General features: G+C 37.9%; 1 protein-coding gene across 3 annotated transcripts in view; it reads right to left on the bottom strand.

The window, feature by feature from the left end:
- The window catches only part of Efhc2 (EF-hand domain containing 2), a 198535-nt gene that overhangs the window by 41865 nt on the left and 132322 nt on the right, over positions 1 to 24348 (bottom strand). For all 3 annotated transcript variants that reach the window (XM_070039203.1, XM_070039204.1, XM_070039202.1), the window contains 2 exons: positions 20841 to 21037; positions 17170 to 17300 (listed from right to left, as the gene is read on the bottom strand). In XM_070039203.1, coding sequence (XP_069895304.1) covers positions 17170 to 17300; positions 20841 to 21037 — 328 coding nt within the window. The remainder of the gene's footprint in view (positions 1 to 17169; positions 17301 to 20840; positions 21038 to 24348) is intronic.

Below are 24348 nucleotides of genomic sequence, written 5' to 3'. Positions count from 1 at the left end.
TATAAAGCTTTAGATAAAGCAGGTATGTCTGGCTTAGATGAAGTCACATTTTTCTTGACCTCTATATAATCGCCATTCTTCTAGTCCAAATTATGGGGAATCTGTCTTTCTGCTACCCAAAATGCATTCCTTAAATAAGACCACCAGTCAATTGCATTGTGCAATCCTGGATCTGTCCACTTTTCTTGTGTCTCATGGCAACTTGAGATTGGTTCTTATACACTGGGATATTTTTCTGGAACAGAATAAGTTGAGGAATACATCCACTGACCCCTAACCCAATCAGCCAATCAATCCATGGACCTGAGAGCTAAGCAAATGCTTATTTGACATAACATTTAGATTTTGAGACTGTTTATTACACATTATAATTGGGAAAAAAGCTGGGCACTAGTGGCTTATGCCCATAATCTTTGTTAGTCAGAAGGCTGAGATCTGAAAATCAACTTTTGAAGCCAGCCCTGGCAGGAAAGTCTATGAGACTCTGATCTCCAGTTAACCACCAAAAAACCAGGGTAGAGCTGTGACTCAAGTGGTAGAGTGCTAGCCTTGAGCACAAAAGCTCAGAGACAGTGTCCAGATCCTGAGGTCAAACTCCAGGACCAGCACACGCGCGCGAGCGCGCACACACACACACACACACACACACACACACACACACACACACACACACACACACACAATTGGGGAGATGGAGAATTGAATTTTCTCCCAAGCCCTACCTCTTCCACTCTTCTTCACCAGAGGTCAGAAAGAGGCACTTCATGGGGTGAAACTGGAACTCAGAAAATTAGGCACCTGAGTTATGGCACATGAGGTCCTTCATAGAACCACTTTGATTGAACAGCCTTATGGACGCAAGTTTTCTTTTTAAAAAAATTACTGCTAGAAACAGCAAGTTGGAATTCATCCTGGGACTCTGGATGGAGCAACTGAGATTTCCATCCACCTACCAAAAGTTGCTCTCTGTGAGCAGTTGGAAGAGGCTATATTTCTTGAACTCTGAATTAGGATTTCTTTTCCTCAGCAACTGGTTTATTGTTGCTTTAGGACTAGCGTGTATCCTGTAAGTGATTATGCTGCCATATTTTGTGCTGACTTCTAGGAAGCTCAGAGCCATCTATGTGGTTGAGTAAATGCTCATGGCTTTCGAGCCTGTAGCATATATTCTGCTGGGTTTGAGTGTAGTTCAGTGGTAGAGCAGTGTACTTGCCTAGCATGAATGAAGTCCTGGCTTCCATCCTAGCACTGACAAAAAAAGCACTGACAAAAACATAGATTGTGTGTCAGCCACTATTTTTTCTTACTAAATTATTTTTGCTCTTATTAGTTGTATGTCTGTTTTATGGTGTAGAATTGCATTACTATAAAAATAAATATGACAGTAAGGCAATAAATTTATTTCTATTTTTCCTTATTTCAGAAATTCATTTCTGAAATATTAAAATGATGATATACAAATAATGAAATCAAAAGAAAATATAAAAATGGAAAAAATGGTGGCTGACACAGTCTATTTATTTTTTGGTTAGTCATAGGTCCTGAACTCTGGGCCTAGACGATGTCTCTCAGCTCTTCAGCTCAGGGCTAGCACTCTACTCATTGAGCCACTCCTTGAGTGCCACTTCCAGCTTTTTCTCTTGTGTGGTGCTGAGGGGCTCATGCATGCAAGGCAAGCACTCTACCACTTTCCCAGCCCCATAGTCTATTTTTTTAAACCTTTACAAATATCTGCAAACCAGATGATAGCCTTCCAGAAAACACAAGATGATTTCAAGAAGAACACATGTCTCAAGATTGGAGAGACAGCTGGTACCAAGGGTACATTTATGCTTTTTTATCTCAATAATATAAAACTTACATGTAGCCAGTAGAAAGGGGAGGTAAATTAAACCTGAGTATTTCTTGGTTTGGTGTTTAGAATATGATAATTCATCTAATGCCCCTAGCAGCCTCTTGGATTATTTGAATTTCACAGAAGAAGAACCAGTGCACTACAGACAAAGAAGTGGAGAAATCTGTCAACTTAGCTAGGTTAAATCTAAATCTTTATGTCTAATGAAACAGACTGCCTGGTACAAATCATACATCTGCAATTTAATACCTGATTCTGAGTAGCTTCCTTAACTTCCTGTTTTTCAGATAACTCATTTGAAAAATGGGTTCTAATAAAGCTAAATTTATATAATAGTGTCTTGTGAAATAAAAAGGTATAATGTATGGGTATTTCCTAAAACACTTGTCACACATAAAGAAAATATAACTATTCGCTATTTTTCTAATTATTAATAAGTGGCACAATGACTTGTCCTTCCAAAAAGAGCAAAATATGTCTAAGAATACCCAACTAACCAGGTACTATTAAGTGAGTAAAAACAGAGTCCAAACAAAGGATTCCATCTTTGATCACTCATTCATTCATTCTTTGCTTCCTCAATTAACATATAGGTGGGAATAAAGAGATAGGTTGAGTGTACCAAGCATAAATGCAAATGCAATAGTAGAGATACCAGAAGTGAGGTGGTCAGGAACATCATAAGAATGGAAAGGTGACCTAGACTGTGCAAATTGGGGCAGACAGGACAAAACTAAACAACAAAGGAGAGGCCCTCAGCAAAATGGTGTAGGAAGAGAGTGACCAGAGGAAGCAAGCCAGAACAAATAGTCCTATACCACAGGGCAGGCTGGAACTCTTGAAGCCAGCTCACTTGTTTCTGAATCTCTGTCATTCACCCTGGGACCTGCCACAGAACAGGTACTCAATGTTCATTTTTTAAATGAATGGCAAATACACATGATTCAAAACTATAGAATGTACAAGGCACACTGTAAACAACTCATGGTTGGGTTACAAAATTTACTTGAATGAAAAGCAGTCAGGCAGGACCTGTTCTATGGTGGTCCCAAATGTCCTTACCTTCCTGCCCTTAAGTATTCTCTTATTTTATATTTTCACTTTTACACAATAATTCTCCCTTAGAGGAAGTACAAATTAGCAGTTACTTACTGTTCCCATTGTTAAAAAACAAAATTTGGAATCTAATTAAAGAAAAAAGCATGGGTGGTACTAACTGAATCATTTGTTACTAACAATGTGGCTACATATATCCCTTGTTTTTATTCACAGAACTTCATTTAGAAAACAGACCATTAGCACATTGTATTCTGGATAAAATAGTAGTTTTACTGTTAATGCTTTACCCACTCCCACAAGAATATAATTATGGAAAAAGAAATAAAATAAACAATATAAATATATATGTATATATATAAAACTTCAGAAAAAGACTTGGTCATTTTTCCACTCTTTAAAAACATTAGGAATTATCTGTTAGGCACAGCATTATATGATTTACTTACGTGAAAAGGCCAAAAAATTCTAACATCCCATAAAACTCAGAGTTGTAAGAATGGATATGTTTTAAAAATAGAATGATTATGATTTTTAAACAGTGGAATTGATTTTAACTAGGCCTATACGATCACAGCCAGATCCATTTCAGCATGTTAATAATTATGTGACATTCACTAATAGTAATGTGTCTAGTAATTTCTCCAACATAATTGTAGTCTTGTGTCATAGTAGAGATATTTTGCATGGCCAAATGGTAGAGGAGGTGATAATTAAAACTTAAATCGAGAGAGAGAGAGAGAGAGAGAGAGAGAGAGAGAGAGAGAGAGAGAGAGAGAGAGAGAGAGAGAGAGAGAGAGAGAGAGAGAGAGAATGTCCCCAGGTACCTAGGCAAAGAGGAAGCTGATAGCCAGAGAGGAAGAAGTACAATTAATAGGTAGCAGCTGAAGAGAGGAGGGGCTCCCTTAATGGTAAGAGCTTAGATATATTAACACTCACTTTGGCACTTGAAACAAAGCCTCTGCCATGGAGGCAATTTAGAACTCCTACACGTGAAATCTGTGCACAAAGTTAGAAAGGTAAAAAGCAGTTCTCTCTGCTGGCCAATTGAGATAACAACGAAGCTTTTCTCCACAGAGTTTCTAGGTGTGCATCTGTAGATATGTACATACATATGTATGTAAGTATATAGAGTCTGCCACAAATTCAAAGCCAATAGCTTACCTAAAAAGTTTGTAGTACAAATTTATTTCATTTAATTACTAGATAAAAATTCAGATGAAATCTGACCAGTATGTGTCAGCCTAGAAAGCCCAAACCAAAACCATTTTGAATATTCTACTCCTGAATGCTACAATTGGTAGGTGAAAGCATCAGAAAAAAAAGTAAAATTTGTAGGCTCTCAAAGTATTGCTTATTAACTAGAGAAATAAAGATACTAACTTTACAATAAAGAATCCTAACAGACACCACCTTAAACAAGCGACCAAGTTCCTCACTGGTAATAAGACATACTGACCTCATGAACCCTTTGATATGACACACTAAGGACACAACATCATTTTGTGTGTTCATGCCAAAAAAAATCATAATCTAAATCGAACCATGAGAAACCATGAGACAAATCCAAAATGAGGGACATTACAATCAAGATCATAAAAAACAAGGCAAGTTTAAGGAACTGTTACAGACTGCAGAAGACTAAGAATAAACAATGACTAAATGATGAGTGGGATCCTGGATAAGATCCTGGAACAGAAAAAGGACCTTAGTGGAAAAATCAGTGAACTTCAAATAAAATTTTTGGTTTACAATATTGTCTCAAAGTTAATTTCCTTGTTTTGATAATTACACTATGGTAAGATGTTAACATTAGGAGAAGTTGGGGAGGGATCTATGGGAACTCTGTACTATTTTGAAAACCTGTAAGTCTACAATTAGTTCAAAATAAAAGACTTTTTAAATAAACTGCTCTGAAAGGCCAACCTAAGCAACAACAGAACACTACAGTGGAAGAAGAAAGTTCAGTTTCAGAAAATCTCATAAAATATAAAAGGAAACAAGGCTCTAGGAGTGAGAGTCGGGAGATATTACAGGAGCATTAGTAGTTTCTCTTGAAATGGAGACAACAGACCAAACATGTAACAATTTATTAAAGAGATAAAGCATAGAGAAGCCATAAGAAAAATATGAAATGCTACGGAAAAGAAGAGACACATGCATGAGCATATTCCATGTATATGTCAACTAAATGGCACTTAAAGAGATGGAATATACATTAATTAGTAAACTAGATGAGAATTTTAAAGAGGTTTCCAGGAAGATAACACAAAATATATCAAATAAAGAAACAAGAATGAATAAGATTGGTCTATAGATCCCTTTTTTTAGCTGTACCCTTGGTCTGGTTTAGTAATGCTAGTATCGAAGAATGAGTTTGGTAGTGATCTTTCCATTTCTGTTTCATAGAAAAGTTTAAGAAGCATTAGCATCATTTCTTCTTTAAAGGTCTTATATAATTCAACTGTGAATCTGTAAGGCCCTGAGATTTTCTTTGTCAGGAGATTATTTCTATTTCAATTTCATTGCCTATTAGAGATTTGTTTAATTGGTTTATATTATCCACTTGGCTTAATTTTGGAAGCGTGTAGTTATCTAGGAATGCATCCATTTGTACTAGATTTCCAGTTTATTTGAGTACAGGTTTGAAAAAGTTTTCTTCATTAAAAAAAACTGGATTCCACTTGCATTTGTTGAGATTTCCCCTCTTCTGTCCCTACTTTTATTGATTTGGATGATTTATCCTTTTGGTCAGAATTATAGGCCAATCTTTTTCATGAACATAAGATATAAAACTCCTCAATAATATCCATGTTAACTGAATTCAACAACTAATCAAAAAATCATGCACCATGATCAAGTTAGTTTAATTCCAGGAATGTAAGGCTGGTTCAACATACATGCATCAATAAACATAACACAGCAAATAAACAAGCAAGAAGAATTATCTTATGATTATCTCAACAGATGAAGAAAAAAATCTTTGACAAAGTCCAACATCATTTTATGGTAAAAACTGTGGCGCAACTAGGCATAGAAGAACCATATCTCAATAATAAAAGCTATATATGGCAAAACTATCTCCAACATCATATTTTCTTTCTTGCTATTGTTTCTAACAATATTTATAAGGTGATTGTTTAGTTTCTTTATATGTCCCTCCCCCACAGTATAACCCCTGTTTTCACTGTATTTGATGTTGGTATAATTTGGGGAGGGGAAGGGAAAAAAACCAAATTGTTTAAATAGGGATACAGGTGGACCCATTGCAACAATGAGATGTACAAAATGCTATGTTGAAAAATGAACTTTACAACTTTGGCCGGGGCTGGGCAGTGGTTTGGGGAGTGTAGTCGTGGAGATGGGAGGGCAGGGATGGTAGGGGAAAAACAAAGGAGGAGGCAACAATGCTTGATAAGAAATGTACTTATTACCTTGCTCGTGTAATTGTAACCCCTCTATATAGTATTTTCACAGTAAAAAAACTATTTAAAATAAAAAATAAAAAGACTGAAACCATTTCCTCTAAAATAAAAAAACAAGATAAGCATGTCCACTTACACACTTTTATTGATATAGTACTGGAATTCTTAGCCAGAACACTAAGGCAAGAGAAAGTTATACAAGGGATCCAAATAGGAAAGAAGTCAAACTATCCTTATGTGCTGATAACATGATTTTATTTCTAAGGGAACATAGAGACTCCATCCTAAAAATCCTAAAGCTAATAAGTACCTTTGACAAAGTAGCAGGATATAAAATCAACACATAAAAACAATAGTTTTTCTGCATATCAAATGAGCAAATGGGCCAGACACTGATGGCTCATGCCTGCAATCCTAGCTACTCAGGAGACTGAAAACTGAGGATTGCAGTGCAAAGCCAGCCCAGGCAGGAAAGTACGAGACTCTTATTTCCAATTAACCACCAGAAAACTGAAAGTGGCGCTGTGGCTCAAAGTTGTAGAGTGCTGCTAGCCTTGAACAGGGACAGCGCTCAGGCCCTGAGTTCAAGTCCCACAATTGGCAAAAAAAAAAAAAAAAGAGCAAATGGAAAGGGAAACTATTACATTAATAATAGCCTTAAAAATACCCACAAATAAACCTCATCGAAGAAGTGAAGAACCACAACAAAACAAAAAAATTTATGAAACTTTGAAAAAAGAACTTGAAAAGACACTAGGAGGTGGAAAGACTTTCTATGCTTATTGATTGGCAAAATTAATATGATGAAAATGGCAATTTACCAATGGCAGTCTACAAATTCAATTCAATACCCATCAAGATCGCAAAGAAATTCTTGCAAAGATTGAGGAAAAAAATATTTTTATATGCCAGTATTGGGGCTTGAACTCAAGGCCTAGAACTCTCACTTGTCTTTTTAGCTCAAGGCTGATGTTCTACCACGTGAGCCATACCTCCACTTCTGGCTTTTTGGTGATCAATTGGAAAGCCTTCCTGTTTGGGCTGGCTTCAAACAAGGATCTTCAGATCTCGGCCTCCTGAGTAGCTAAGATTATAGGTGTGAGCCACCAATGCCCAGCTTTTAATGTTGTTCTTTTTTTTAAAAAATCAAAATAAAATCATCCCCTACTAAATACTTGTAACCAGCTTGTTTCATAAGCTGTCACAATAGTGCCACAATTAATTACCAATTAATAAAAAGCAAAGGCTATTGTGCTTTTTTTCTGTGAATTGTCTCTTCTCATCTGTCACCAATTTTTTTTTACATTTACATTTTATTAATGGAGAGTATTTCCAGAAGTTATGATGAAATGAGGACTAAGCACAATAAACACATAGCACTGAAGATCTGTGTAGGAGAGGCAGATGTAGGGCATGCTGGAGGAAACCATGGCAGTGGCCCTTGCTGATGTAATCAGTCTTTGTGTGGGCACAGACCAGGCATACTTCCACATGTGGGCACACACTGTAGTCTGTCACCAATTTTTATTTCTTGATTTTATAATTCTCATAAATCCTTAATGTTAGTCCTTTTTCATGGTTGTAAACATTTTCTCTCAGTCTGCCTCTGATCTGCATATTATATCTTTTATAATAGGGAAAGATAAAACTTTTCCTCAAGTCAAAAAAAGATGATTTATGGAAAATTTGGGACATTTTTCACCCCATAACAAAATAAAAATGTATAAAACATTTTCTGTCACCAGTACCTCCATTACTAACCCATTCTTTGTCCACTGATTTGAAATATTCTCCATATCCCATACTGAAATCCATAAAAACCACTCCATATGCTCTTTTGATGATCCTTTTGTTTGTTCTTTAGCTAGAAAACATTTTAAAATATCTGATAATTATATATATTTCTACTATTTAAACTTTAATGTTCTTCCTTGCAATCTTTTCTTGGCTATTTTCAATCACCGTTTCCAACAAATCTTCATAATGAGTCAATTTCTCACCCCAACTCTGGGAAATGACAGCAAACTTAACAGAAGCAACAACAAAATCAACTTTGGGTTTTTTTCAAATCTACAGATTAATTTGGATTACCACTTCCACAAAATTGGCTTCCCATTCAGAAAATTCACAGATTTAAATTATAATCATTTTATTCTTACACATTTTTGTCCAGCTTATTGTCAGGGATTTCGTCTTTTTGGCTACAATGAATAATAACATTTTGGAATTTGGTACTGGTGGTACAAAGAAAAGTTAATGTCTTTTCACATATACATATATATATACATAGTTTTTTAAAAATATTGTTTCTCAAAACCCTCTCTATAGGTTCTACATTCATATTGATTATTTTGAATTTTCTAAGTGCACACTCAAAATTGGTTTCTAATTTAAAAATTAGTTTTTAAATCTATCTGGGGCTATCAACACAGTAATTCCTACATGTCTATTTCAATAATAGCTAGGGTAACAAAATGAAAGAATTTTACGGCTGGAAGGGGTCCTTCTAATGATCTAATCACAGTCCTGCTATAAAACAATAAAGAAATGGAGACTGAGAGAACTGAAGAGAAGCAGTACTATCTAAGGAGGGTAGGTGTACTCACCCCTAGCTGATTACTGTCATGAGTAAATGAAGCACTATTCCTATTTCCTAAGAGGCATCAGATGTGTACATTTTTGTGTGTTAACACTACTGCTTTTAAAATATTAAGCAAGGGGCTGGGAAGGTGGCTCAGTGGTAAAGCACTTGCCCTGCATGCATGAGGCCCTGGGTTCAATTCCTCAGCACCCATAAGCAAAAAAAAAAGCTGGAAGTGGCGCTGTGGCTCAAGTGGTAGAGCGCTAGCCTTGAGCTGAAGAGCTGAGGGGCAGCGCCCAGGCTCAGAGTTCAGGCCCACGACCGTACCCCCCCCAAAAAAAATAAATAATAAAATATTAAGCAAAGCCACAGAAAATAAACTTACCAGATTTCATGTTGTTATTGTTGTTATTGCATTTTATCTTTTGCAGGGGGGGGCAGCAAAGAGGTGCAGAAATGGAGAGAGTAAGAGTGAACAAATGCAGTCTGGTCCTTAGTAGATACTGGAAAATGAACTGTGCAACTTGTGGGCAAGGACAAGAGGGGGAAACTGAGGGAAAGTGAAGGAAGGGGTGACTTGTCCCCAAAAATTGTATTCATTACCTGACTTAAGAAATGGTAACCCCTATGTACAACACTTTAAGATTAACAAAAAATACCAGATTTCAATTTTTGAACTTCTATCCAATCTGCCTCAATAAGGAGTAAAAGGAGAAAACCAGCTCACTCTGGACCACATGTGATATTGGAGCCATTCAGCTCTTAGGGCTGACAAAGAACTTAAAGTGGCCCAAAGTAATGTAAGTGACAGCTGCAATAAAATCAAGTTCATGGAAGCAGGGAAAGTATAGCAATGACTTGTGGATAGTGGTAGTGGTACCAGAGATTATTTCTTAGACAAGTTCTACAGTCACATCCTAGGCATTGTTCCCAAAATTCATCCTAGAGCTTATTCCGTCAACTCTTCCAAAGATACTGTGAACTACCCAGGATTCTTTTAATAAATTCTTTTTCTGCTTAACTATCCAGAGAGGATTTTGCTTTTAAAACTAAGCACTAACCTGTACAAACAACACCAGCAGTCAGTGACACAATTAAGAAATGTCCATCTTTTTTCCATTTCCAGCCCAGCATTCTTTCTCTTGCAACACATTATTTATATTTAATGCTTTTTAGAAGCTTCAAAATGCCATTTTGAAAAATATATACTAGGGACCCCATCTCAGCAATATATTGTAAATACTGACAGCAAATGTGATTCTTATGAACAGCTCATGTTTGATTACTTTGGGGATTTGTTTGGTTTTGGTTTTGCCTCTGCTCAGAGATGCATAGACTAGGGGCTCTTTTTAAGATGTTGGACAGCTTACAATAAAAACACCAATAGCAACTGGGCAAGGTGATACACACCTGAAATCTTAACACTCAGGAAGCTCAGGCAAGAAGATTCAAAATTCAAGACTAGATAGCAAGGCTACATGGCAAGACTCCAAATCAGGATAGCAAAAGTATATAAATAATTGTCCTAGATAAATTTACAATGTGCTTCCTTGAAATAAAATAAGGTAAGTTCCATTAATGTTTCACAACCTGAGTAAAAATAGATGATGTTCATTATTCTCTCTCTGAGTGTCCCCCCAAGTTTTGTAAGGATTTCACTTGTAATCTCATTTATTAAAGAATTTTTGAATGACCCCAGCTTATTTGAATATTGAAAACAGCATGTAGATTACCTTAACTATTATTGTAAGCATAAGACTGAAAACTACTGGAATAAAGGTTTTCATTTTCTTGATCATCTACCATGCACTAATCAGTGAGTCACAGTACAGACTTTATAAACTGTACCAAGTTTACTACTAACCAGAACATTTGTTTGTAGTTGGTATTACTATACTTCTTTCATAGGTGAAAAATAATTCAACAACTTACTCAAGGCTACCAAGCTGGTAAATGAGAGAGCAGAGAGTTGGGTATGGACCTGCCAACTCCAAAACCAGTAATATAGTCTATTTGTAGCATCCTACCTCTTTCAGGAAGACTTTTAGTTTTATAACTGAGAAATTTTCTCAAGAGAACTACTGACCTGACAAATAATGGGGGTGGGGGCGGGGGGGGAGATCTGACGAAGAAGTCACTGTGCTCTGAAGGAGCTTTGGAAGACACAGGACGAACTGTCATGGTCTTAACTCTCTGAGATTTTCTCAAAAGTAGGAACAAGAAGAAGAGATAAGCAAAGAGTCGGCCAAAATGCATGCAAGTTACATAGGGCCACTGTCATTTGAAAGGCACATCAAGAATTGAAATGATGTCTAGAAGGAAGAATGGACCATGTCTTCTCTGAGATAATGTCATGAAGATTGTTGATGCCTGTGGTTTTGAGTTCCAGATCCACTCTAGAAATCCTTATCCTGCCTGTTTACCCAATTGCATAAAGTTCTAAGCACTGCCAAGCACAGGCTCAGAAATGCTCTCTGTAGACATCTGTCCTCACTCTAAGAAAGGCCCTTTTGCACTTTCTGATCCCAATCAGTAATTCTCTTAGGTGAATCTGACAGTGAAAAAAGGGTTGCAGAGAAAAAGGTCAAGACTAAGAGCAGAACTGGTGACCTCCACAAAGCAAAATAGAAATTCTCACCACCCAAAAGAAAACCATTCTTTCCTATTTCCTGGCCTGTCCCTTCATTTCATCATGTCTACTCTGCAGTAAAAATCTGAGGGAAGCCCCTACATTGATTCATGATTCATCCTGGCACCTGACACAGAGGTAGTTCATAAGTTGCTGCCCTCAAGGTTTTCCAGGAAAGAAGAAAGAGCTACCTGCAGCTTGCATAACACAGGTCTGGGCTCTGAGGCCCCAGGTGTATGCCAAGAGGGCCATATACCCAAGCTAGATATAATCTCAGAGACATAGAAATAAAGTATAGAAATCCACACTGTAATCTAACTTTTGCCTTTTTTAGAACTTCTTTGCATTTCAAATGCATAAAGAATGAGAATGCATTAAGAAGAGAACATTTTAGGAGTAGAAGCCTACAGAGTGTCAGAGCATAAAAAATACCTTAGTGATGCATATAGGGACAAAAGAGTGAAAGGCAGGAAAGCCACTTGGCTGGTGAGGATCAGTCTTAGCTTTCCCTGACTCCAGTAAGCCAGAGACATATGGTTCTGATCAGATTTTAGGAAGGTCATTCTAGACAAATTTCAGGATAGGAGGAAGAGGAAGAAGAAGAAAGAGGAGAAGGAAGGGAGGAGGAGGAGGAAGATGGAAGAGGGAAAAGGGAAGAAGGGGAAGAGGAGGAGGAAGAAGAGGAGGAGGAGGAAAAGGAAGAAGAAAAAAAAGTTATGCAGCAATCCAGAGTTCAAGGCAACAGGAGAGAAAAATCAACTGCCTCAAAAGAAAATCAACTGCCTCAAGGATGCTGCAGATGTAAAGTAGGAACTTTTTCTGAAATAAGTAAACAAGTACATATCCAAAGGTTGGGTAGGAGAGATGGATAGCAGAGGCAAGGCAGACATCTGACCTGAGTCCTGAAAGATTATACGGTGATCATTACAAGGATATAGTCCTCAGCTGCAATTTTATGTGAGAAGAAAATGAGGTCAATTTAAGGAAAGTTATTTAGGGATATATAAGGGACATCCAAAAGAGAAAGAACTCCTGAGATATTCATGCATCCACGTCTATAGTTTAAGATAAAGGTCTGACAATGGAATAAATCTGAAAACCCAGAAATAAAACTGCAGACCTATGTCCACCTAATATTTGACAAGGGAGCCAAAAAATAAGATGGAAGAAAGACAGCCTCTTCAATAAATGGTAATGGCAGAATTGACTAAACACGTGTAGAAAACTAAAGTCAGATCCTTAGCTATCACACTGCACCAGAATCAACTCCAAATGGATCAGAGACCTCGAGGTAAAAGCAGACACCCTGAAAACATTACAGGAAGGAATAAGAGAAACACTAGGGCTCCTAGGCACAGGTCAAAACTTTCTTAATAAAGACCCAGAAACACAACAAATCAAAGAATGGTTGGATAAATGGGACTGCATGAACTGCAGAGCTTCTGCATGGCAAAGGATATAGTTAGCAAAATATATCGAAACCCCACAGACTGGGAGATCTTCACCAGCCATACAATAGACAAGGGCCTCATATTTAAAATATACCTACAGCTCAAGAAATTAAATTCCCCAAAAACAAACCCCAAAAGAAACAACCACCCCATTAAAAAGTGGGCTAAAGACCTTAAGAGAGACCTTTCTGAAGAGGAAATAGGAATGGTCAAGAGACACATGAAGAATTGTTCAACATCTGTGGCTATAAAAGAAATGCAAATCAAAACAACATTGAGATTCCACCTTACACCAGTTAGAAATCTAACAACAGATGCTGGTGGCAATGTGGCCAAACGGGAACGCTACTACACTGTTGGTGGGAGTAAAAACTTGTTCAACCACTCTGGAAAGCAGTGTGGAGGTTCCTCAAGAGACTCCACATAGAGCTCCCCTATGACCCAGCAATCCCACTTTTGGGCATTTACCCAAATGATCACAAACAAGACCATCCTAAAGCTACCAGCACAACTATGTTTATTTCAGCATTATTTACCATAGCTAAGATATGGAACCAACCCAGATGCCCCTCAGTAAATGAATGGATCAAGAAAATGTGGTATATATGCACAATGGAATTCTATGCTTCCATCAGAAAGAATAACATTGTTCCGTTCATAAGGAAATGGAGAGACTTGGAAAAATTATATTAAGTGAAGTAAGCTAGACCCAAAGAAAAGTAGGTTTTATGATCTCCCTCGTTTGTAAGAAGTAGAATATTGTTGGGCGCTGGTGGCTCATGCCTGTAATCCTGGCTACTCAGGAGGCTGAGATCTGAAGATCAAAGTTCAAAGCCAGCCCAGGCAGGAAAGTCCATGAGACTCTTATCTCCAATTAACCTCCATAAAACCAGAAGTGGCTCTGTGGCTCAAATGGGAGAGTGATAGCCTTAAGCTGAAGTGCTCAGGGACAGCGCCCAGGCCCAGAGTTCAAGCCCCACAACTGACCCCCCCCCCCGCAAAAAAAAAACCACCAAAGAAGAAGAACTAGAATATGTACATAATATTCTTAACAGGGCATCTCAATAACCCAACTGCTTAGGGCATAGACCATATATAATGACGCATATCAACATGAACTCCAATATATGGAAACAAGAGATTCTTATTAGACCCTATATGTAGTTTGTTCTTTCTATTGTTTTATTTTTTCTTTATTTCTCTTAGTTTTTGTACCTCATATTTTGCATATAAGATTATGCAATACATGGAAAGGAAAGGAAATCACAGAAACAGCAGGACAACGGATATGCCAAAGCAACACTGCTACTCACTTGACACTATGTTGAATATGAACATTACAGCTGGGGGAGAGGGGAATAGGGTAAGTGGGAAATAATTAGGGATAGGTGACAATGATTGAAAAAAATGTATTCATTGCCTAACTTATGTAATTGTAACCCCTTGCTTATCAACTTTTCAATAAAAACAACAAGAAGGTCTGAGAGTGACAAACTAATATAGTAGAGTCATAGCCAAAGCAGTAAGGGCTAAAGTGTAGTTGCTTAACTAATATTTATTAGCACTCTATTTGCTAGGCATTATGATAAGTATGTTAAGACTAAAACAGAAAACAAGAGAAAGTCTCACAGAGGTTATGTTCTAGAAAAGGGAGCCAGAATATATACATGTGCACATATATACATAAATTAAAAAAAGAAAGAACTACTGCCCTTGTGCCACCACTCTCTAACTATAGAAAAACATTAGCTAGCAAAAGCACGGGGTAAAGGATTAAATTATGGGGTGATCTGAAAATGACTGGCTATGTAATTCCTTTGTCTTTATCCAGATAAGTATGTGAGAAGCAAAAGAGCAGAATAAAGACAATGTATAGGGACCCACACTTATGGGCCAAGCATACAACAGGAACCCCAAGCTGAGAGACTCACTGCCTCACCAGACATGACTCTCAGTCTGTACTTTCATTTAGAGATGCCTATGGTCCACATGTGATTTGTCTCCTGATGTGTTGGAAATCTGGTGCTTGTATGGTGGAACTTTTAAGAGGTGGAGCCTAGTGGGAGGTAATTAGGTCATTGACAGAAAGCTTAATGTGGTTCTCATGCTACCCTAATTATTATGTGTTCAAAAATTTAAAAGACATCCAGTGAGGCCTAAGTATAGGACTAGACAAAAAATGATAACACTGAAATATAAGCAATCACATTACTCAAGGCCCTGTTGGCTGCAGCCAAATGTTTGGATTTTCTTGTAAGGACAACAGAAAGCCATTGAGTGATTTTTTTTTCAGGTTGGGCATAACCTGAGCTGGGTTTCCTCTTAAAGAATTTCTGGAATGGTATGCTTTTCCTTCCTGAGCATGCAGTATCTTGAGGCCAGCCCTCCAACCACACAATGTAGTGGACCTCTTATCCCACCCACAGTTAGGATCAGCAATTTTCCTCCTTGGAGATCCTGCATGGCTTAAGTGCTTCCCCGAAAGCCCCATGAATTCACTGAAATGTTTCCAATAGGCTTCTTGAGAATATTTTTTTAATGGATGCTTTTCTGAAAGGGTACAAAATAACAAAACAAAACCACTCCCTCATTTCTGATGTAAATTTGTTTTCTCCTCCAGTGCTTTCCATTATCCAAGGCCTGAATAATTATCTTTGCTCTTTGCTCTATCTCCATTTATATTCCAAAACAACATGCACATATGTATATGGCTATGAACAATAACAAAGAAGTATAAATTCTTATTGATCCCAGAAGGTTGGGTATTCTAAACAATAAAACTATGTCCTCTGACTGCTTCTCTCAAAAACAAAAACATTTTAGACACAAAAGAGCTTTGTTAAAACAACAAATGAACTCTCAGGATATTTGGGGCCTCATGGTAGGCCTCAGGCCACCAGGTAGTGATGCAACAAGCAATTGTAGACACAAAATTGGAAAGACTTCCCTCCTTCCTGTATCTAGGCTTCCTTAATCATTTCTCAGCCACATCTTGACTACATCAAGACCATTTTACTGTATAGCTTTCAGCCAGTATAGTTCTCAGAAGCCAGAATTCTCAACCTAAAGAGAAAGTCCCCTTTGTCTCCCATCCATGATTTAATTTACATTCTCTAAACACGCCAAATGCTTTGTTTTTAGGCTCAAAAGCCTCATAATTGTAAAAGACCCTGAATTTGAATTTCCTTGTGTTTCCTCTGCTTGGATATCTGCCTAAATCAGCCACTGGACAGTCTCAAAATCAGCTTTACTTTAGAGAAAAATCTTTATTGTTCATGACTTTTTTTATAATATGTCTTATTACTTATTACTTATTTACTTACTTGCTGCAACTCCTATTTTCTTTTTGTGTGTACAAGTAGTAGGTCTTGAACTCAGGGCTTAGGCACTGCTCTTAGCTTTATTGCTCAAGGTTGATGATCTACCACTTGAGCCCCACCTCCACTTCAAGCTCTTTTGTGGTGTTTAATTGGAAATAAGAGTCTCAAGGACTTTCCTGTCTCGGCTAGCTTTGAACCACAGTCCTTCTATGTCAGCCTCTTAAGTAGCTATGCAATGCCTACACTCTTGTCTTTCACAACACAAAGGCATGAGCAAACATACACATATATAAATACATATCACCTTTTCTCTGATAATCAGTAAGGATTTTCACTATCCTTTCAAACTTGATCTTCCAAGGGGAGATGTCCCTCTTTTGTTGCCAAGATTTTGGAGGGGTGCTCCTAGCCTCTCCTGCCTTTTCACTCAGATGCACCATTCCTGTCATGCCCGTGATCCTTCAACACCATGATTGAAAAGATATGACCAATGGCCTTTCTGTGCTTTTTGTCTCTCTGTGACTGCATATACACTTCTCTTATAAATTAATGCATAAATTTTACTATAATATTAACTAGGGACATGGCTTAAGTGGTAGAGCACATGCAAATCAAGCACAAGGACCTGTGTTCAAACCTTACTACTGCCAGAAAAAAAATTAATATTCTAAAACACTAATGGCCAAAACTTGATCACAAAGTAATGAAAATACAGAGAAATGCCAATTCCTAATAAAAAGCACGTAGTCAACTGATCAGAAAGCACTAGGAAATAGAGTGCCACTTGTGCTTTTTGGATAATTGGATAATCTTGAGTGTAAAACAGATTATTATTAGTAGAATACAGTTTACCTGAATGTATTATAATCCACTAGCTTCGTATGCTTAGGGTCCGCAGCTGCAAATACCTGCTTGATGTCTTTTGCTTTCAGTTCTACTTCCTTCAACTTTTTTAGGATTAATTCAAGGTTGCTAAATGGATACTAGAGGGAGAAAAAAAGAATATATTTTTAGTATATATATTTTTATTGTAAAGATATTGTACAGAGGAGTTACAGTTACATGAATAAGGTAATGTGTACATTTCCTATCAAGCATTGTTACCTCCTCCTTTGTAGAAAAGATACTTTAAAGCCATCAAAAAAACTTTCACACAGTGAACCCAAATATAGTTGGATATGTCTTTTCATAGATATCAACATAAACTGCTTTGTTAGCTGTTGAATTCCAGTTTTAGAACAATTGACATTAACATAGAGCTTAGGTCTGAGAGAAATGAGCTCAAGGAATAGGAGGCCAAATGAGTAAATAATTTCTGCTTCCACTTCAATCTCTTCCCTGTAATCCTTAAACACTGGCCCAGTATCTTGGCAGACTATAATGGAGAGAATGGAGATTTCAAAATTTCACAAATACACCCTCATTTTCTCCAGATCATTAGGATGGCACCCCTGTAACTGTTATCCACTAAGCAATGCAGTGATCAGAGGAAAGTTGAGCGTCAACGATGCACATAGGCACTGTAAACTCCATTAATTCATTCTCTAGGCAGCCCATTGTTCCTTCCACCTACCCTGTGATTACTTCAGGGGCGGGGGGGATGGCGGGGAGAATGTGTACATACCAATACTAGGGTTTGAACTCAGGACCAGGATGCTGTTCCTTAGCTTTTCTCTCTGGGCCAGGATTCTGTTCCTTAGCTTTTACAGCTCAAGGCTAGTGTTCTACCACTTGAACCATACCTCTACTTCTGGCTTTTAGGTTAACTGGATATCAGTATCACAGATTTCTCTGCCCAGGCTGGCTTCAAACTACAATCCTCAGATCTCAGCCTTCTGAGCAGCTAGGATTATAGTTATTAGTCACTGGAGCCCAGCTGTGATTACTTTTTTAAGTTAATAAGAATACTTGGTTGAATAAGAACATTTATAATTCAATCCTGTAAAGTATAAGGTTGAAAACAATTACAGATCAGAGATCAAAACTGCAAAGATGAAATTTTAGAATAAATATATTGACAGTAATTTAAAATAAAGCTCCCTTTCTTCATTCAAAAATGATCAGTTGGTTTGGAATCTACTACAGGCCCCTATTCATTTTCTTTTTTTCCATTTCCTTTCATCTGCGTCCATGATAAGATCTATTAGGTCTGTTGAAAAATTTCTCAGGATGATATTAAAGAATATATTAATCTTTTTTTGCTTGCAATATCCTTTAGAGTAGTTTAAGATAATATAATTTTCACTTGGGATGCTGATATGATACCAGATAATGCTTTTATCATATGAAATGAGAAAAGTCCTTTCTACCTTGAAACTAGGTTTGGGCTGGGGATGGTTTGGTTTGGTTTTGGCTCAGCAGTGGATTGTTTGCCTGCCATATACAGGGCCTTGAGTTCCATCCCCAACACTGCCAAACCACACCCACATACTATATGTAATAGTATGGTTTTATATACCTATCTTTATATATAGTCATATATGCATATATAACTACATATATAGTATCAACTATATATAAAATTATATATGCATATATAACTATATATAAACATATATACATATATAGTTATATATTACTACATTTAGTTTTACTGTATGTAGTAATGTTAATTTACAATAGACATATATACTGAATATTCATAACCTAGAGAAATGTCCTAGTTTAGCAGCATAGCATATTGCAGAGCATGGGCAGTTTTCCCTCATTATCATGGGGCTGAGTGGGAGCTTGGGCTCCCTGATGCTGTTCAATATTATAAGAGAGGATTCAACTGCATAGTGTTTGCCCAAGAAAATATGAAAACGCAAAAATTCCGTATTATAGTAAAGTCGAACAAACCAAGTTGAATTTTAACTTAGGACCATCTGTATATTTTGTATTAAAATATGGTTTCACTATGTTTGGAAATAGAACCTTAACTTATAACAGCTACAATGACTGGGCTTGCCATGGCCACATCGAACTAAGCACTCCACACACGTCATCCTCATATATACTCTTTCTTGCAACTTTGTCTAACAGGCACTGGTGTTACTCATTTTAAATATGAGGATATTGATGCTCCTAAAATATACATGGCTAAGGTCTCAACTATTAAGTGTAGAGTCCACTTTCTAAGCCAAGCCTATGAATCTCTAGAAACTGTCTCAAGAGGGAATTTCTCATCTGAGTTTGGCGTTTCATGTAGTTACAGGTCCGTGGTTTTTTGATAACCTAAAACTCTAACATTACATACGCTGTAAGAACCCTGGAGTGTGCCGCTCAACCTCCTATCAAGAGAGACCCTGAGGAGACCATTGTGAGCAGACAGTCTTCCAGATCCATGCAGGCTTCACCTGTAATATTCCTACCTGCCAAACCTATTCTCTTCCCAGGATCTCCCATTTGATGACCGAACACAGCAGGGGAGTAAAAGTGGACCACTTCTGTGTGACTCAGGATCTCTCTGATGAGCAGTCTTTGCTCAAGGTTCCTCATCTACCAGGCTGAGACATTCTCGGAACATTACTCAGATGAAATAATCCCTACTCACTCGTCCTTCATTCTCCTCTCCTTTCCCAAGGGATCAGACCTGAATGGTGCTCTGAAGGTTCTACCCATCCCCTGCATCCTCCTGCACCTTCTAATCTTTCAAAGGCCTTTCTCCCAATGTACCTCTAAGTTCAGGAGACCTTATCTGAACCAATTAAGTAAAACAGTTATGGGAGGGCAATACACACCTATCGTCCTAACTGTGGAGTGGAATATAAATAGGAGGATTGCAGCCCAGTCCAGGGGAGGCATAAATGTTAGACTTTAGCCAAACAATAACTAAGATAAAAAGGAGGCCTGGCCCAAATGGGTTCAGAAAGGCTGGGGTAGACTAAAAAGTTCACCCTGGAATTACTGAATTCCAAACAGTGGTTACATTACAAAACAAACAACACACACACACACACACACACACACACACACACACACACACACACACACACACACACACACAACACACACTTTTCAAACTCTCAGTAGCCAATTTCTCCTTAAATCTTTATTTAGGCCTCAGGTGGCCACTGTTAAGAGAACTTGCAAACCTAGCAGCTACTGATTTCCTTTGGGTGGGGGGGCGGTTTTTTGTTCCAGTCTTGTTCTTCCATGTTGACCTGTGCCAATTAACTGGGATGACACAGTGTGTGGCACCAGATTGTCTTCCTTTCCTATAGTTGATGTACTGCTTTCTGAAAACATTGTTAGTGTCAGCAGAAAACCCAGGAAATTTGATTCAACCCTAGGCCTGCCTCCTGCCTGTGCCTGGAATCTGTGATGCTGGGCAGCAGAGAGCCAAGCATGTAAACAGAGGAGACAAGGACCTGGCCTCTGAGATGGGACCTGTGGCCAAGTACAGAGATTCATTATTCATACCCACATGTGTGAATGCACAATGTAAAACCAGTGGCAAGATACTGAAGAAAAGGCCATTCGAAAAGAAAAATATACACTGCAGAGGGCTGAGAGGCAAGTCAAGAAAAAGTAAATCTCACCTTGTCTTTATTGAGCTCCATGTAGTTGAAGGTGTAATCATCAGCATTGAGCAAACGAAACAGGTAGCCATTCACATTCAATGTGGTTCCAACATACAGCTCCTCAGCCTTGATATATTCTGATGGTTCACTTTTAAAGATTTCTTGACCCGGCTTCTTAACACGACTTCTTTTCAAGAACAACCCACCAGCATTCCCTGTAACAAAAGAGAAGTGTCCATAGGTAACATTAGTCTTAATAGTCCATAGGTAATATTAGTCTTAATAGCCAGATGCTGGTGGCTCATGTCTGTAATCTTAGCTTCTCAGGAGGCTAAGATCTGAGGATCATGGTTCAAAGCCAGCCTCGGCAGCAAAGTTTATAAAATTCTTATCTCCACTTAACCACCAAAAAGCTGGAATTGGATCTGTGGCTTAAGTGGTAGAGCACTAGCCTGCAGCAAAAAAAAAAAAAAAAAAAAAAAAAAAAAAGCTTAGGGACAGCTCCCAGGCCCTGAGCACAAGCCCTAGGACTGACACAAAACAAAACAAAAAACATTTAACTAGTCTTTAGTTACTTTATCCTCAAACACTAGATTGTACAACTTATCTATGAATTCACATTCCATGTACATGTACATATACACACAATGTGGAATTTTGGAAAAATAAAATAAATTACTAAAATAAAAAGGACATGAAAATAAAAAAAAGAAACTCAGGGATAAGAGAAAGGAGGAGGAGGAAATGAACGGGTAATTACTATGATCAAATAAATGCACTTTGCATCACATATATAATATGCACATATGTAAATGGCATAATGAAACTCATACTGCATAGTTAGTTTTAAAAAGAATTCATAAGTGAGTATGTTAAAGTAAAAAAGTGATATTCCAGCCTTTTCCTTCCTTTCTTCTTAATATAATAAAGTCTAAGCAAGGGCCTGATCCATATGACCTACAACATACTGGAAGTGTGGGATATCAGGAGATTCCTAGTTTTGGGTGCATGCTTAAATAATTCCTTTCTTGTACTTATTTCCACTGGTTTGTTCATAATTAATCTCACATATAGATTAAGAGCAAGATACCCCACTTTTAAAAAAGGAGAATGTTTTAAGTGTTGAAAGATAATTATGGGAGGTCCTCTTAAGTCTCTTTTTGCTACAGGTAAAATATTTTTGCTCCTTTTAGTAATTGCATGCTTTCCAGATTGGTACCATTTTATATGTTCATTTCTGTGCATTACTTTTTAACCTCTTTTAAAACAGCAAGCACAGCTGAACAAAGGACTCCAGTACCTTCTGATATAGAACTGAAATCTATAGATATATGAATACAGCCTGAGACCACAGGAACTTTTGTGGGGAGCTCCAGCCCCTTCCTCTGTCCATATTCAGACACTGTAGATGGTGGAAAAACAAAGTCTTTGGAGCCAAATAGAGCTGCATTCCATCTGGGCTATCACTTGACTGCTTGGGGTGACTTTTTTTTTTTGTCTGTGCCAGTCCTTGAGCTTGAACTCAGGGCTTACTTAGGTACTGTCTTTTAGCTTCTCTTGCTCAAGGCTAGTGCTCTACCATTTGATCACAGCACCACAGCTGGCTTTTTCTGAGTAGTTTACTGGACATAAGAGTCTCATGGAGGGGCTGGGAAGGTGGCTCAGTGGTAGAGCGCTTGCCCTGCATGCATGAGGCCCTGGGTTCAATTCCTCAGCACCACATAAGCAAAAAGAAAAAAGCTGGAAGTGGTGCTGTGGCTCAAGTGGTAGAGCGCTAGCCTTGAGCTGAAGAGCTGAGGGACAGCGCCCAGGCCCAGAGTTCAGGCCCCATGACTGGACCCAAAAACAAAACAAAACAAAACAAAACAAAACAAAACAAAAAAAAGAGTCTCATGGACTTTTGTGCCTGGACTAGCTTCGAACTTCAATCCTCAGATCTCAGTCTCCTGAGTAGCTAGGATTTCAGACATGAGCCACTAGCTTAAGAGGTTTGTTTTTGTTTTTGCTTGTTTTAACATCTGTGCACTTCTATAAATCTCATTGGTAAAACTGGGATAAAAATTGTGGAGGAGCCATGAAAATGTACTTCTCAGGTCACCTACTGAGGGAACATAACTGATGGAAGACTCTATCTGCCATATTCTGAGGTCCATCTTTAGGAGTGTAAAGATCATTCGAATCACAGGCTGCTTCCAACAAATGAGTGTACAAGGGAGAGATAGTAAGACTGTCTCATTCCTATAAAGACAGAGGCTATTCCAACTTGGAACTTTGACTTGGCTTTGCAAAAATTCCCTAAAATTCCATTTGTGAGAGGAGTCTAGGATCAGAAGTACTGTAGTGAGATAGCTCCTCAGGCTTCCTTTGGCTCCCTCTATAATTTCCTTCGCCAGCCTTATATCCAAATTAATTTCTTGCATTTATGATCCTGTTCCATATGTGCTTCTTAGAGAACCTGGCCTAACCTTCAACTTAAAAGTCCCTGTACTATTCATGAAACTGAGATCTGAGGATCAGGGTTCAAAGCCAGCCTGGGCAGGAAAGTCCGTGAGACTCTTATCTCCAATTGACCACCAGAAAACCGGAAGTGGCGCTATGGCTCAAGTGGTAGAGTGCTCACCTTGAGGTGGAGAGCTCAGGGACAGCGGCCAAGCACAGAGTTTAAGCCCCACGACTGACCAAAAAAAAAAAAAAGTCCCTGTAATGTCCTTGTAAGGATAACAGTAGATTCTCAAATAATGGCTATTATTATAAGCTTGTAGCTAACTGCCATCACAGTTCTACTTTACTTATATAAGAATTTGCTTAGCCACATTTTCCTCATTCTAGATACACAAAGCTAGGGGTTTTGTTTGTTTGTTTGTGTGCCATTTAGAGCATGAAATATTCATCCTTATTCAATGTCCTATTATAAGATTTCCCACTACTCAAATAACTGTGAAGTCTGATTTAGTTATCTATCTAAGTTATTCATTACTTATTGGTGTGCTGGTTAACTTATATGAAATTTTGCAAGTCAGTGTTAAACAGTTGGCTTCTTGGAATTAGCCATGATTGGGGTACTCACACCATGTAGACTGGCAAACAGAAAAAACCAGAGCTTTCCATTTTTTTCCCAAAGAACAGTTAACCAGCATGTCACTGATTATTCTCCTCAAATGTATGTATTTACCACAGCTAAGAGTTAGAAACATGTACAGCCAAGTAATGGAACTATAGTTCCATAATTTCCTAAGTCAATAGCTACTAACAGCAATGATGACAGGATCCACCCAATGCCAAGAGCATGTCATAAGCTGGGGGCTGGAACATTGGCAATGCCCTAACAGACAGAAGGGATAGAGAAAGATGGATTCTGAGGATTAAATTTGTCTAGTTGGGGTAATTAATAATAATGCAAAAATTTTCTAAGCCAGGTTATTAAATGTTCTCTCAGCTTGCTGGTTGTGCGTAGGACATAACCAGACCATGAGTTTGAAGCCCCTGAGTTCCATAAGTGCCCCAGAGAAAGAAGAGATAGTTCTCC

This window comes from Dipodomys merriami, unplaced genomic scaffold (assembly GCF_024711535.1).
Source record: "Dipodomys merriami isolate MVZ:Mamm:240054 unplaced genomic scaffold, mDipMer1.0.p SCAF_3, whole genome shotgun sequence".
Lineage (NCBI taxonomy): Eukaryota > Metazoa > Chordata > Mammalia > Rodentia > Heteromyidae > Dipodomys > Dipodomys merriami.
This window is presented reverse-complemented; position numbering and strand designations above follow the sequence as displayed.